At 42.0% G+C, this 16,599-nt stretch overlaps 1 protein-coding gene across 1 annotated transcript in view; it reads left to right on the top strand.

Moving 5' to 3' along the window:
- tmx3b (thioredoxin related transmembrane protein 3b) overlaps positions 1–16,285 on the top strand; it is a 36,595-nt gene extending 20,310 nt beyond the window's left edge. The window contains exons 10-16 of the mRNA XM_061240545.1: positions 343–441; positions 3,108–3,165; positions 3,454–3,507; positions 7,549–7,605; positions 11,353–11,482; positions 11,997–12,065; positions 14,149–16,285. Of these exons, the coding sequence (XP_061096529.1) occupies positions 343–441; positions 3,108–3,165; positions 3,454–3,507; positions 7,549–7,605; positions 11,353–11,482; positions 11,997–12,065; positions 14,149–14,412 (731 nt within the window). The 3' untranslated portion in view covers positions 14,413–16,285. The remainder of the gene's footprint in view (positions 1–342; positions 442–3,107; positions 3,166–3,453; positions 3,508–7,548; positions 7,606–11,352; positions 11,483–11,996; positions 12,066–14,148) is intronic.
- The last annotated feature ends 314 nt before the right edge of the window (positions 16,286–16,599 follow it).

Below are 16,599 nucleotides of genomic sequence, written 5' to 3'. Positions count from 1 at the left end.
GTTAGAAAATTAAGAGATTTATTAAGCTAAGATAAGCAACACAGAATTGAATGCACAATAATTATGTGTAGCTTTATTTAAATTAAGCATACATGTATGGATGAAGCAATGCAAGAACTGCATGGGTAGAGTCCTGAAGGCTTTTTAGTCCTATATATAGTACATATTTTTCATAGATACATGCACACGCACACGCACACGCACACACAAACATATACATACACATACCACATACACATACTTTGCAAGGTAAATCATCATCTTTAGGATGTTCGCTTTTTACTGTCTATAACACTGGGAAAATAAATGCATTTGTATCACATACTGTATTTTGTTTTTCAGAATACCAAGATTCCTCTCTCTCCAGCTGGATAAATAAGGAACGCTTCCTTGGCTATCTCCAGATCGATGGATTCGTTTTGTACGAACTAGGAGAGACAGGTACAATGTGGCTCATCATATTTGAAAGCACATGACCACAGCGCTGTCTCTTTAACGGATCAGGTAACGCAGTATCACAATCCGGTAACTTCCGCAACACAAAGCCTCGGCAATGAAGGTCATTTGGAAATGTTCATAACTTTGAAAGTGATAAGAAAGTACACCAAGTTTAGGAGCATTAATTAACCGGAATTATATCCTTATTTGAAATGAATTGCTCTCGGTTTGTAGCTATAACGCTTAAAGATAATAGCCAGTAATAAAACTGGCAGTAATTCAGATCTCAGTAGAGTGTTAATTATCTTTACTGCGTTGACATTCCGAGCAAGTTTTTTTTTTTGCGCCCCGCTATCATAAAACACTTAGCGTTGCCGCTGCTTCTTTTCGCCCAGCGGTCAACAGCTCAACAGTTGTTTCAGTAGTCCCAGGATGACCCATCATGCACAGGTCAACAATTCAACAATTTCAATGAGTTCTGGCAAACCCGGTGTGCGTGACTGGCCAGCAGGGGTTGCTGTTGCGCAATGGGACTTTGGTCTAAAGTGCAGCATGCAAGTCCATTTACGTCTTCTAGGTTCAAAAGGGCTCGGCTTAATTAATTAATAGGTGCGTCTCGGGCGTAACTTGCAATACACCAATCAGTAGGTCAGCTTCCATTCCCTTTAAAGCCGACTGCCATGTTGGTCTCACCTATGTATGCACATTACCGTCTTAATATTGTGCCGTTAGAATGGCAATGAAACCGCAACATCAGTTAAGACCAGGTTTTGGCTGGTCAGAAAGCAAATGCTTTCAGCTGCATCAAAATACACTGACCATTAACATGACTACACCTCAATTTAAGACCACCCGGCCCACACAAGTGCATGGCTATCTACTATTTTACAAGTGTAGGCACTGAATCATGAAATGCCATGGCCAGCACTATCCTTACATTTTTGCTTTGGTGTTATAGGAGTCAAATGAGGTGTAATTCTGTGTTCTATTTGCGTACACTACAAGATTTGTGCCACACCAATCTGGAAATCTAAGGTTTTACTGTACATTAAGGTACCTTGGTAACCATAGCCACGGCTAGTCTGTGGGGAAATTGGTAGGTTTAAATTGTGGTGCAAATGAACAGTGGAGCCATGTACAATTGCAGTACCTACCTGGGAGCTCTGTTATGCTGTGTTTCTCTTGGAAGTGAACAGAACTATAAATGGAAGCACTACAGCAAATGTGGTTTAAACAGGCCTGAGAATTAAAAAATTGTCTTGCAAAAGTCAGTCTCTTCACAAAAATGGTTTAGCAAAGAAACCAGTCAACCTGAGCAATGGAAATGTGGCTCTGGCTTCAGCCTTCCACTACCAGGATAGGTCCAGGGCACTTTTCTCTGTCAAGAGCACTGGTCAAGTGCTTTCTATGTTACCCACGCAATTTTGTAGAGCATGTGCGTGAATCTCTGTGTGGTTATTTTTTTCACGTCCTTGTTCCTTAGTAAGATTACATTACATTAATGGCATTTGGCAGACGCTCTTATCCAGAGCGACGTACAGTTGATTAGACTAAGCAGGAGACAATCCTCCCCTGGGGCAATGCAGGGTTAAGGGCCTTGCTCAAGGACCCAACGGTTGTGCGGATCTTATTGTGGCTACACCGGGATTAGGACCACTGACCTTGCGTTTCCCAGTCCCAGTGTCCCAGTCATTTACCTTAACCACTACGCTACAGGCCGCCCCATAAGATAATTTTGTCGATAATTATAAATCACTTTGTTTAACAAGTGTACAACACTTACCAAATTTGGCCACAGTGAAACCTAGCACGTCCATTTTAATGCACTTGCAGGTTTTGAGCATCTAAGCATTGTTACTGATTACTCAGAAATTCACACGGTTCCTGTCACAGTGGCAGAGCAGAACGTGCATGAACCGCTTCTATATCAACTCTTAATTATGTATTCAAACAAATACTGTACTTCTAATTTATGCCATACATTGCTGCAAGTCAATTTATGGTGTATTATTTATGTGTCAGTGGTGCGAGTCGCACTGCGTTTTTGCACGCTAGGAGAGAGCGTCAGTCACAGCTCATGGGGGAGGGAACCGAAGAACAAAATGATGTTGGTACAAATGAATGTACACTCGCAGCTCTCAGGATATGTTTAACAAGCGACGCCCTAGTTGCCCTGACATTACCATCAAAGCCCTGCTGCATTGTGTCATTAGCAGAGCACATCAAGGCAGGAATAAACATTCTGCTCTCCGTGAACGTCTGAAAACGAAGCGCCTCATTTCTACCACTAGGAGGCAGACCGTGCCACTCAAAGTTCCCGCACATGCCTAGAACGGAGCCCGAATAGGCCCCTGAATAGATTTAGACAGATTTATTTAAAAGTTATTCCGTCCACATAAGTTTGTTACACAGCGGGCGTTTAAACCTCCCAGAGAGTGTGAACTGGATTTCGTGTCTGCTTTTTGCTTTTTTTATTTCCCCCCTGAAAAAGGCTGATGTAGTTAGAAGGGAAGAGTGATTAATTCATTGTGCCGTAATTCCCCTTTGAGGTTTATTTTCTCTTGATAGGCGAGATGTTCCTTGAAGCCATTTATCTCTTTGCTCTCTCCCTTCTCTCCTTGTGCCAGTTAAAAAGGAAAAGGCTTTGTAATGCATTTCCTTTACAACAGGCAAATTGGTGGCGATGGCAGTTGTCGATGAGAAGAACCTGACGGAAGACAGCATCAGGTATAAAGAACGTTTAAAACCGCAGCTCGTCTTTTAAACAAATTAGAAACAAGAGCGGCTCGTGGGAAACTATTGCTCGCGCGATTATGGCTTTCTGCAGCCTCCAGCTGCGGCTCGTTTACTAAATTTCAGAGCTGAATGATTTACAGCGATTGCACACAATCTGGTCAACTTCGTTTTAATAATTAAGTCTTTATTTAGGCTGTGGATGTATGTTCTGCATTGCTCATCATGTCCCTCAAGGCTGTGTACTTAACTTATTGCTGATGTTGTCTCCTGTCCTCAAAGGTTAAAGACGTTGGTTCAGAGAGTGTCAACTGAGTACAGAGATCATTTTACCAGGTGAGCTCATTTTTTGCCAGTTTTACCACACAGGGTGCATTGTATGCTAATGTTGCTACACAGTAGTTGACACACTGGTTTTACTACATACAGTACATTACAGTGTATGACTAATGTTGCTATACAACATGTCACGACACATAGTATATTACAGGCTTATGTTGTTGCATGCCACATGAAACACCAATTTTCCCCACACACGTGACACGCCGATTTTTCCACATAGAAGTGCTTTAGAGTGCATTGCAACATTTAAAGCTGATTTGTATAAAGATGGAAAAGCTAAAGACTAAAGGAAACTGAAAATAATTACTTCAGTATGGGGTAGAGATACTCGCACAATACCGTAATTATTGTCATTGACCTTGCCATCTATGGGTATACAGTGAGTCTTGGGACAAAGGCAATTTTTTGACTTGCCTCTGTACTCGTAATTTAGGATTTGTAATCAAACGATTTGCATGTGGTTGAAGTGCTGTGTTTATTAATGAACATTTTGGTTTCAGCAAATGGCAGCACTTTATACGTGGTACCCGGCTTCACAGGTCTCATTAGTCAGGTGCTTCAGTCACTTCCTTAGTGCAGGTATAAGAGAGCTTTCAGTGTCTAGTCTTGACTCTGGGCTTTTAGTTGCCTTTGGTGTTTGGAACCAGGGGATAAGAGGTTGTGCCTATGAAAGTCAAGAGCCATTATGAGCCTGAGAAATAATATGATAAAAATAACTTTAATTGTATAGCACTTTTCGAGCATACAGCACAAAGTGCTTTATAGCAGTGAAAAACAAATACCTTAAAAATAGACACAGTGCCATGAGAGACAACACATTACTAAAAAGCAAATAAAAATATGAAATCAATAATTTTATAAAACAAATAAAATTTCTAAAGACAAAATGGACAGAAAAAAACCTGAGTATAATAAATCAAAAACATAGCTTCTATGTAATTCAATTTCATATAGACACCCCACAGAACAGCAGAGGGGAAAAAGGAAATACTATCCCAAAGCCCCCTGATAGCACATGAGGTAAACGACTCCCCAGTGGGGAGAAAAACCCTCAAACAGTGGCAAGAAAAAACTCCCTGATGGGAACAAATCCTGAGAGGAACCCGGCTATAGGGGGATACCCATCCTCTGCGGGCCTAAATATTGAGTTGTCCGCATAGAAAAAGAAAGCACTCGGTTAAGCTCAGTAATTGCCATGAATTCTTGCCTTACTGATGAAAACTCCAAACACCTGTCCGACAAGTCAGACAAACTCCTCAGGAGGCAGGTGTGAGGGTGTCAGAAGACGTTTGCAGAGGACTACAGGCTACACTGCAAGATGCAAACCACTAATTAGCCCCAAAAACACGATGACCAGGTTACTGTTTGCTGAGAAGTACCTAAAAGTACCAGCAGAGTTGTGGACAGATGAGACCAAGGTTGATGTCAAGCGTGATGTCAAGAGCAATGTGGAGGCCAAATGCCCAAGATCCATCAAGAGCAACCACTCCCCCTTCTTCTATCAAGCATGGCAGTTGGGGTGTTCGGGCATGTTTGTTTGACTGCCACAGGTGTTGGCTGACATGCCTTTATTGACATTGTAAGTGAATTCTGAAGTGAACACGACCATCTTAATAATAATCTGCTCAGGTACCAAATGTCTCCAAACTTATTGGACAGTGCTTTATTCCACATCAAGACAATGATCCCAAACATGCACCTGTGCTCTGTTCTTAATGATGTTCCAAAGGGTTTATTTTGGTAAGCCTATTGTTTGATCTCCATCTCTGATTTTGTTTTATTATTTCTCAGCCTCCTAATGGCTGCCTTGACTTTCATTGGCACAACTCTGGTCCTCATGTTGACAAACACAAATAAGAGACTCCAAAGGCAATCAAAAAGCCTAGAATCAAGGCTAGATACTGAAAGCTCTCTTATAACTGCACCAAGGAAGCAACTGAACACACCTGACTAATCAGAAACATCTGTGAAGCCATTTGTTCCAGATATTATAAAAAGTGCTGTCATTTCTACATGGTGAAATCAAAATGTCTAAGAATACTCTTTAATAAAAACATTTTTTACTTTTTTATTTTTTAATATAACCAGTAAATTAAATTGTAATGTAAATTGTTTATTTACAGATCTAAAATTGAGTACAGAGCCAAATCAAGTCTTTGCACCAAGACTTGAAAATGTATAATGAGTATAATGATGTGGGATGCATATACCATATCAGGAATATGCATCCCACATCATTATACTGTAAAACTACCAGAATCCTTCAATGTTTGAACATTGTTGTGTTTCCAATTTTTTTTTGATGTATGGTGATTATGGTACAGGGTACTTATGGTATCTCTCTGAACCATCCCGGGTATCGCAGATTTTGGTCATTTGATCATACGCTTAAACTTTTCTAATGTGAGATGATGGAAGGAGGCAGGGAGGAACAGTGAGAGAGGAAGGTAATGTAAAGAGAGTAATGACTGCACACAAGACAATCCATCTCTCTCTTGCTCACACACAAACACGCATGCAAACCGCCTCAGGGTGACTTTACCAACGAGAGAGCCTTGGGGCCGGCTCTTCATCACTCCTCGCCCAGACCACGCAACGGGTTTTTTTAAACGAGCCTTATTTGTCAACAGCAGCACCGGGTCAACACTTGCACTTCTGTCTTTATTCCGTGCGTCAGCCTAAGAATGAGGCAGGGTTCACGAGCCCGGACAATGTCTTTTGGTTTGAAAAACGCCCCAGGCTGTCTCATAAACTAGGTTTGGATTCACAGTGGCACTGACTGGTTTCCACAGTGGCCGGATTGACACTGGACTTGGAGGGGCTTAATGCATTTTGTATTTACTGAATATAAAATGGTGCAGACCAAAATCAAATGCATTGTGGGTAACTCCGGTGGGGGAAAAATGTTCCCATTTTGATGAATGTTTACCTATGAGTGCGGTGTCGCTCCTGAAAGGCCTATAATCAAAGTCTTTCATAACTGCAGAAGAGTGGTGATAATATCTAAATCTGCCGAAGTTGATTGCGGCCGACGTCTGTTTGTGCTTTTGACTCCGCGCTGGAGTGCGTGGAATCGTAATGTGCCGAGGGTCTTGCTGGCTTGATCCTGTGCCATTGGAAGACGCCTCTTCCCAGGGACCATCCTGAGCCCATCTCAGCCCTTCGGATTTCCCACAATGCACCGCGGCTCCTGCTATTCTGCCCCAGCACAATGCAATACAATGAGTCTAAAATTGAATTTCTTCTCTGCCTTATCATGCGGGGGAAATCTCATGGCATTTTTCAGAACAGGAAGAAAGGGAGCGTTTCTATGAGGGTTGCCAGTAAGCTATGGGGGCTTGAAGCACAATGACAGCAACAGCTTTGTCTCAGATGGCAAAGGGGAAAAGATGGGAACAATTAAGTAATTTTTACTTTGAACTGTGAAGAAAGAGGTAGCTGTTAGATAGGACGTATGGTCTGATTGCCAATTCATCCAGCGCAGAGCAGAGCTGACCCGATTTGGCCGAATTGCCGAACCTGAAGTGGACAAGGAACTACAGTGCGTTCCGGGGTTGTGTACCTGACATTGCAAAGACAAATTTTCACAACTCTCACAACTCCTTGTACAACCTCATGTTAGTTTAGGTTTCATTGCCTCAGAGGAAGACAAATACACATCGTCCATTGGGTAGTAAACGTAGTTCTCCAAAAACCTGGGATGAACGTTTTTGAGTAGTCAAATGCTGAATACCTTACCTGGGGTTGTGTGACAGAAACAAAACTGTCTTTTACTTTAATAAAGCCACCCAAGCCTTTAATATCATCATAAATATTAATAGCAATAAAATCAGCCATTGCCTAATGAACTTCATGTTGTAGCATCAATGTCACATGACTTATTTGATCAAAAAAAATGATTTCAACATTGACATTATTGATGAATTGATGAGTTTTAGGTGCTTTTATTACTGATGTATAGAAAAATGTTTTGCATTTATATCATAGTCCTGTAGCATGATGTATTGAGTAGTGGTTTTGGTTCTATCTCTCCAGGGACATTCAGTTCGGCCACATGGATGGTAATGACTACATCAACGGCCTCATTATGGGGTGAGTGTGTCCGGATTCTCTCCAGCTGCCATTTATCTCACCCCTTCCCCAGGCTGTATGAACAGCAGTCGCAAGAAAAGCAAAGTTTGCTTTCTGTTGGCCTCGCGAAAAGAAACGCGCCATCCGCACAAGCCGTTAAGATGCAGTTCTGTAGATTCTCCGGCCAGCTGGACAGCTCCTGTTTTTCACTAGCCTCGTCACAGTTAGCAGCTGTAGCTCACGGCATCTGAAAAGAGGGACACAAAGTTGAACTTCGTTCTGTGTGTTCTCAAACAGGGGCTAATGGCCTTGGTGTGAAATCTTCCTGCAGCTTTTCAAATGAACAGGGGAGCCATCTCCCTAATGACCTGCTCATCCAGCAAAAGTCTGGTGTCAGGCTGTTTTGCTTCCATGCATGGCAGCCCCCATGCTTGGACCCATGCTTTTTAATTAGAAGTGTCCCCAGGCCTTGTGCCCTCGGAAGGCAGCAAGTGTGCAAACCCTCGGTCCCTGAAGGCGTGTGTGTGTGTGTGTGTGTGTGTGTGTGTGTGTGTGTGTGTGTGTGTGTGTGTGTGTGTGTGTGTGTGTGTGTGCGCGTGTGCTCATGCCTGTGTGTGTGTGTGCACATGCCTGTGTGTGTGTGTGTGCACATGCCTGTGTGTGTGTGTGTGCGTGTGCGTGTGCGTGTGCGTGTGCGTGTGCGTGTGTGTGTGTGTGTGTGTGTGTATATAAGCAAGCGAGAGAGATATTTGTGTTGCAGTGTGGGCTTTCTGGACCACGTCTGGTCAAACTGCTGAGAATAAATTGCCTGCTACAGAGCAACTCCAAGCTAGTCAGTGTCCTCTGTTAATTCAGTCCCTCGGGAAATAAAAATAAAACTGAAGCCATTTTCCTGAACTCATTTTATCATGGAGATTATTCACTGCACTTGTGGTGGGGGCATCGCTGCCTTGTAGCTTATAGTTCATGCTGTTCAATCTAAAGATGGAAAAAGACTAACCTAAAAAAACAAAAGTGTAACCTAATTCAAAAGCATAAATATCTGTGCATTTAGGACAAGCCCACCTCCGCTGGGTCTTTTCAATACCAAGGATAATTTATCACCACAAACACAATCGTATAAATAGCAAAAGTGAATGTTAACGGAGCAATTAATCTATGCAAAATATAAAATGATACGAATATAACCATTATGGTCTGCATTAAGGGAATGTTTTAGTATTCATTTTATGTACAAGCAGGCAAATTAGCATGCTCAGTCAGTTAACCCTTGACTCTTATATTTTATATGTTGTAAAATGCAAAGCAAGTCATGAAACATGATGGCATGTTTTATTAGAAACACATTTGCATTCTGTAGCTAATGGATGAAAAGCCAACCATTTATTTCAGCAGGAGTATGAATTTATTTTTAGAAAGTTTCATATTTCAGTCCTGCTGGGCCTTCATTAAAAATAATAGGCTTAGCACAATGTTAAAAATGATGACATGTAAGCATGAAAATATTGTTATTCTAATTTTGCTTATAATTGTCAAGCTTCAACTTATCCTGTGTCATTCAAAATGTATACAGCATTTTCATGATGTATCCTATAGAAATATGGATTTGTTAAGATTGTAGTAGTTTAATCAGTCTGGGCGGATTAAACTTTTAAAAAGGACACAAGCTTTCTTTTTCTGTCTTAAGTCCTACAATATTTTAGTCATAGATCAATCTCATTAACTGGTTATAAACCACAACTGCTGATGTGGTAGATAGTCTCATTTAAATAAAAAATAAACTTGGGACATAGATTTAAATCCAAACCCTCCTTTAAAATGGCTTTTATTCTAGATTAATCAGCTCTTTATTTGGCCCGAAATCTTGATGTACTTTAACGACCAAATAGCCCATTATCAGCCAATTCTGGTCTAGGACAGAGCAGTTAGGCAGTGCTGCACTCTGTCTGATAGTTGACAGCAGTAATTTGTAAAGGTCTACTCAAATGTTAACAGAATGCTCCTTCAATTCCCTCCACAAATATGACTGCAGCACACTGTTTGCATAAAGATAAGAGGTTGTGATCTGAAAGACCATCTTAGTCTGTTCACCTGGGATGCCTTGAACACCTTGCAAAGGAGAAATGAGGTGATGGTCTGATTCCCTGAAGTCACTGCTGTTGTTCAGTTTGATTGTCGAAACTAAATATTAACTATTATATTGGCTATTCTTTTGAGATGTGTCTGGATGATATTGCAGTATACTATTGTACTATTGTAGTGGTGATTGTGTATAATGCCTTGACCTTGTGGCAGAGTGGGGATCTATAGTGCCAGAGGTGCTGCTGATTATTTTTGTATTTATTTGACATACAGCTATTGTGCAGAGCAACTAACAAGGCTGTTGAGAGAAAGATAAATGCCTGTACAGCGCATGTCATAAGGGCAAACGAGTACAGCAAGGTCGAGGTAGGGAGGATGTTGTTGCCCTTGGAGTTGTTTGTTAGATTCGTTTTGGTGCTGTCGGAACAGTTGGTTTTTGAGTTGCCACGGCTGAGACTGTAAGGCATTTGGTTCCCTAATGATAAAATCGGATGAAATGTTGAATTGATGCAAGGCTCCCGACTTTTAATTGTTGAGTAATGCAGAGCAAAGGATACTGTGGCAATCCGGGGCCCATTCATATTCCCAAATGAGATCCATATATAATCATTGCTATCTGGGCTGTCATTGCAATCCATGTAAATTGAATGAAGAGGCAGTTATGGCTGCTCTAACTTTAGCTTTTGTTCCCTCTGATGGAGATACACAAAAACAAACTTTAATAGTATTGACCAAACCAGTTTAGAATGGTTGAAACCTGTTTATAAAATGGCTAGGGGCTGTCCCCATTTGTTGTTGTATAAATTCAGTAGTTTATTCAGATGGAATATATTCCATCTCTTTGAAAAGGCCTTTTAGCTTGCTAGTTAGCCTGCTTAACTCATAGCTAACTAATATTTAACTTATTTACTTTTTACCAGCGTATGAAAATGTTTTTGCAGCAATCATTTTAAGTTTAACTAGATTGTATTGCAAATTAAATAGGTTTGACTAGCCTGCAGCTTCTGGTTTACCTTAGCTGTTTAAATGGCCATTTTTATCGTGCTAGCTAAGTAAATCAGATTGCAAATGGGAAGATTTAAATATTTATTTTTTGTGCAAGTTCTGAAGGATAGATTTACAATGCTTTCACACACAATTGTTTTAAGTTCAATGTGATTCAATAAACATTAAATACATTTAGGTACATTACTGTAGATGCATTTTTGATATAATAAACAAGCTATTGTTATGGTGCTTTCATACTTTACATTTCACTGAATGTTGTTTCAAGTTATATACCCTCAACATGTACATACAAGCTTGGTAGGTAGCAAAAGATTTTGTGGCTAATCCTATATTGTATATATGTACCATCACCATGATTACCATAAACGGTGCTGCTTTATTCAGTGAATTGGAACATGGCCAAGAAAAAGTGTCCAGGTCAGTATGTTGGGTGCAGTTCCAATTATTCAGCCTTTTTTGGATCCAGTGGAATCCTTAATTACAGTTTGTATAATTGATTACACTAATGAACGGGACTAAACTGCTGTGTTGTGATAATACGGGAACAAGCCTATACAGTCTATGCATCTTAAAAGTTTCACGTGTATGATTTGCACAACATTTAAATGTTGCCACAACATTTCAGTGTCTAAGCAGTGCTGGTCTGAAATAATGTTCTGGAACATTCTAATTTCCCAGTGAAGTTGCAGTGCCCTCCTTCATCATTTTGAACACATCCAATGAGCAGTACTTCCTGCCCAGTGGGCCGTTGGAGACTATGGATCAGCTGCTCAGCTTCATCAACAGTGTGCTGGATGGAACTGCTCAGGTCAGGTCTTCTTCTGTTTGCAATTTTTTCACGTACTGTGAAGTTAATTTATGCTTTGATTTCTTGAGGTATTTGATGATTTGCAGATTAAACTTTAGAAAGAAATTAAGTAAACCTTTTTGGAGGAAGGCCCTTTTTGCCCCTGCAAGAACAGCTAAAATTGAATTAAAGGACAGTTCTTCAGTGTTTTTTTGTGTGCGTGTTTGCATGTGCTTGTGTGTGTACGTGTATGTGTATATACACAGTTTTTGCGCTGTCAGGCAAATCTAAAACATCCGAAGCATATTCAAAACAAGTCTCCCTCAGATCTAAAGCTTGGGTTATTTTAGCTTCCCGATAACATAATGGTCACACCGAATAAACAATTGACCATTCTCTGAACATCACTGCCAGCAGACAGTCGCTTGTCGGTTTTATAAATGAACATGAATTTGAAAGCCGTGTCCTGGAGTGAACGGAGAGGACGTGGCCTCTTTTCAGAAAAAGCTAACGCCTGTTCTCCTTTCATGAGTAGGCCCAGGGAGGGGACAGCATATTTCAGCGTGTCAGAAGACTGGCTTACGACGCAAAATCCACAGTGATGGTGAGTGCGCCCTCCGACTCCCAACGATTCGGCCGCAGCCGTAACCGCCAGCAAATCACCTCAGATCTCGCATCGCCCCCTCGTTCATACATATAAGAAAACGCCTTGGTTCCGGCCTCACGCCCGGACGCTTTTCATTTTCCAAACCTTGCGGTCAGGACGGCGGTCCGGAGCGTCTCCCGGGAAGGGTGATAAAGGGAGGATGGCCGTGGTCCGGCCGGCGCCTTCCTGGCCGAACGCGTGTTTGTCATAACAAAAGGAGCGGCGGCGTGGGCGCACGTGAGTCATGTGGAAACGCCACCCGTCCTTACCTCATCCTGCCGATCGGGCCTGCAATTACCATCAATCTCAGCCGTCGTCTGGAGGGCGGGCGCGAACCCCCCCCCCCCCCCCCCCCCACGCTCTCCGCTCTCTCGCTGACTGCTAATGCGGGCGTGCCGCTGACAGGACCCGCTGCATATTCCAGCGACTCACGCTTTTGTCTGAGCCGCTCTGCGGCACGTACGACGCGGGTAGCGGGAAATAACCGCCGATATAAACGCATGCAACAGCGCTGTGGGTACTGAGACCGGCTAACATGAACTGAGACCGGCTAACATGAAATGAAGAACCCCCCCCCCCCAAAAAAAAAAAAAAACGGAAGCCGTGTGCTGAATGTGAAAAATTTGTATTGGAAAGCTGTTAGATTATTCTTCGCTCTACAAAACACGGGGAGACAAAAGGCGCTTTCTCATTTCCTCCATCACAGGAAGACCCGGAGGAATACAGGAGGGGAAAGCACTTCACTGCAGCAGAGAGAGGCTGCTTGTGTCCTGCTTTCACACCCGGCTTAAACACCAGGGAATAAAGCTACTCTTACTATTCTTGAGGAAAATGCACTAGACCAAAAAATGTCGAAATTCAGTCGCATGTAAAAAGGCTGAACACGTCCACCCGGTTGCTAGCTTGGTTAGCAACAGCGCATTGCTGATGATACCTACAAATATATAATTCATGCAAAAGATGTTGGATGTGTCGCTCCGTGATAAGCAAGTAAACAACTGCAAACGCTACCAGAAAAATAGCCCTTTGTGAAGTCCGTTCTTCCAAAGGAGACCCCTCGAGACCACCTTTTCTAGCCAACATGAAAGGAGCTACAGGAGACCTGGAAAAGCCATATGCTAATTGCTTTCACCTTCTCACCTACCCTACCCCTGCCTTTTATTCATGGCAGACCATTCTCTTCCCATTTCATGAGTGTGAATATAGGATAACGTACAGAGCGGTAAGTTCCAGGCATACGGGACCAGGTGGGTACGGTGTGAATAAAAACTTGAAATGAACAGGACTGTGGCAAGATATGTAAAGGCACCTAGGCGGGTACAATCTGGGGAAATAACATTAATTATCAGTTTTATAAGGCTGAGAAGGCAGTTACTGATTCCATCAGTTGTTCTGATGGATAAATGCAGATGGCCATGTGATAAAATGTCTGGTTTAACTGCGTGGTACTGTACTATTCTGACTGACTTTGGAAAGGTGCACCTTTGAGACACATTCCCAATACCTGTGTTTATTTGTCATGCCTCCGTGAATGAATAAGTGAACAAGCTATTTGGGAATTCCTTTTTCATGCTGAAGCCCACACAAAAAAACGAAACCGTTTCTCATTCTTTTTAGTGGCTGTTACATTAGCTTTTTAAAACACAAGGAGAAATTAATATAGTCAATAAAAAATGCATCTGAGGTGAAGAGTCATCAAATGGTATCCCTACGGGATGCTTTGGAGCATTATTTTAATTATTTTAATTTGTTATTTAGCTGACGCTTTTTATCCAAAGCAATTTTCAGTTGATTAGACTAAACAAGGGACCCTGGAGCAATGCAGAGTTAAGGGCCTTGCTCAAGGGCTCAACAGCTGTGCAGTTCTTATCGTGGCTACACCTGGGCGTGAATCACCAACCTCATGTACCTTAGCCAGTGGGCTACAGGCTGCCCATAATATCTTCGACTGCAATTGGCTAGCACAGGTGCCCAGGTTGAATGTATTTCCAGGCACACCTGGAAAGGAGCACCCACTGGTCTCTCCTCTCGCCCCCCGCAGTCGGTGTTCCAGACCTCCCCGGTGCTGGGCTGCTTCCTGTTCGGCCTCCCGCTGGGCGTGATCAGCCTCATGTGCTACGGCATCTGCACGGCCGAGACGGACGATGGCGCTGAAGACCTGGAGCCGCTCAAGAGGGAGGGCCTGACGGACGAGGAGGATGATGACGAAGGCCAGAGGCAGCCCATGGAGCTGGAGGGCCCGGGGGGCGAGGGCGAGGGCGAGCCGCAGGAGGAGAAGTCCCTCGTTGACAAGAAAGCCGATTAACGCAGGAGTTCGCTGTTAGAACGGGCTTAAATTCAGTAACGTGACTTCAAAATATCAGTGCTTTCCCAGTTCCCCCCCCCCCCCCCCCCCCCCTGTAGTCTCTTCCCCAACCCCTACCCAACCCCCTCGTTCAGTTTAGCTTTTTATTTCCTTAACTTTTACTTTGGGATCGGTTATATCATTAACCAGGCAGGGCCGAGCTGACTGCCACCTCATGGCCACGAGGAGGAAAAGGAAGCAACGAAAATGAGGAACAGGCTTTGAGAAAGAGTAGGACTCTCTCTGAGGAGCTCGTTCCTAGTCGTGCTTCACCGTGATCTGTGGGGTCTTTGTTGGAGTTTCCACTGGAGAGCATTGCAGCTAGCGAAGGTCCCAGATCGCACCATTTATTCCGAGCAGAGGTGTCTTCAGGAAGTGCTTCACCTTTGAATTAATGAAGCTTCCTCGCAGGGTGTTTGACACTCCACCCGGGTCCTGCTGAGTTGCTATTTTATTGTCCTCGTGGAATCCGAAGAATTCTCTGGCTGAAGATCAGGGCTATATTTCGATATAGACGCCTTGTGAAAGCGGTTATTGTGTGAAGCTCTCAAGGCCAAACAACGTAATCTGTGGTCACGGTTGTATTTTGTAATTGTATTTTTATTTATTTGTATTATTATTTTTGTCAGTCAGGCCTAGTTGAATATTGTGTTAAGTCACCCATGCAGAAACTATGTTCTATTTATTTTTCTTGGAAGCTAATGAATCAAACGCTTAAAAATACTGAGGCAGCCAGTTACAAACAGGAAGGCTTTTGTAAGGGTTTAGTACAGTGTCTGCAAATGATTTCTGCTGTAGTTTGCAGGGGTTCCAGGTTATGAGGACCAACCCAAGATGACTGAGGATGATGAAAATATAAAACAAATTAAACTTTCCCAGGTTACAAAATGCACTGAATTCCAAGGCCAAGTTGCTGCATACAAGTTTGAGTTGTAGGTTATTATAAGTACTACTTTATAAAAACAAAAAGGAAAAATAGCAAGCACATTGCAATAAATATATTGCACAAATATTTCGTATCGTTGCTGGTTTTCTGAATCTCATTCTGTGGTTCTTGCGTAATAAAATAATTTTTGGATAAAAGACTGTTAGTCAATTAACTACCAGACAGTGTTTGCAGTTAATCAAACTGATGAATACCTATTTTCAACTGTGAAAGCCTTGCATCTGGACATTGTAGTGTCCTGCCTTTGGCTTATGGCAAACCTACTTTTCAGTATGAAAAATAATATTGGCAGTTTATAAGTTTGAAATAAAGGTTATCCTTGTTCCCCTGTTACATAGACCAATTTGTCCAGCAAACACAAGGCTAATATTTTTCCTCTTGACATCCCTCCTCAGCATATTCTCACCTTCCCTTATCTCTCATTTTTGCTGACTTCTCTGTTGCTTTTACTCTCCTACCGTCACTGTCCCTACGGAAAGAAAAAAACTTTTTCCACTGTAACAAATTTATCGAGCGCTAGGCATTTTATTTCCTTTCAATTTATTTGGTTTTACCTTGGGCATGTCAGGTCTTTTGTGTCTAGTGCCTTGAATGTCTCCGTCTGACCTTTAGAATTGGAAAAGACAAGAGAAACTGAGTTGGGAGTTTTGGATACACTGAATTTAAATGACTTGGCAAGTTCTCGTTTGCGCTGCTTTCCAATGGCTGATATCACAGATGGTGATATCTCAAGCATTTACTGTTAAGACAGGAAGTTGACTACCACAGATACATTCCTATCACAGAAAATGAAGTTCATTTTAATTTGATTTGTTCATCAAAATTCATCATGAATTTTATTTGTTCATCATATTTGTTTTGGTTTCAATAAAGAATAATCAGTGTGAATTGTAAGCTTCAGAAATGTGACCCAAATGTACTATTTAAAGCTGAAATTTGTTTTAAACATTTACAGGAATGGCAGCTCTGTGAAAAAAGAGAGCAGGGTTTTCCAAGTAACACAGCTGAGCCCATTTCTTCAGTTCTGATAAGATGCGGACGCATGAATATGCTCAATTTCCTAGCAAAGTAATTTTACAGATGAATTACTCTACAAAATGAAATACTATTGTTACATCTCTTTTAGGAACCTTTCATAGCATAGAGGCATTTCTTGCAGCTTGTAAAAGGTAATTCATAGCTCATTTAACTCATTTAAGTGC

This window comes from Conger conger, chromosome 4, assembly GCF_963514075.1.
Source record: "Conger conger chromosome 4, fConCon1.1, whole genome shotgun sequence".
Taxonomy (NCBI): domain Eukaryota; kingdom Metazoa; phylum Chordata; class Actinopteri; order Anguilliformes; family Congridae; genus Conger; species Conger conger.
This window is presented reverse-complemented; position numbering and strand designations above follow the sequence as displayed.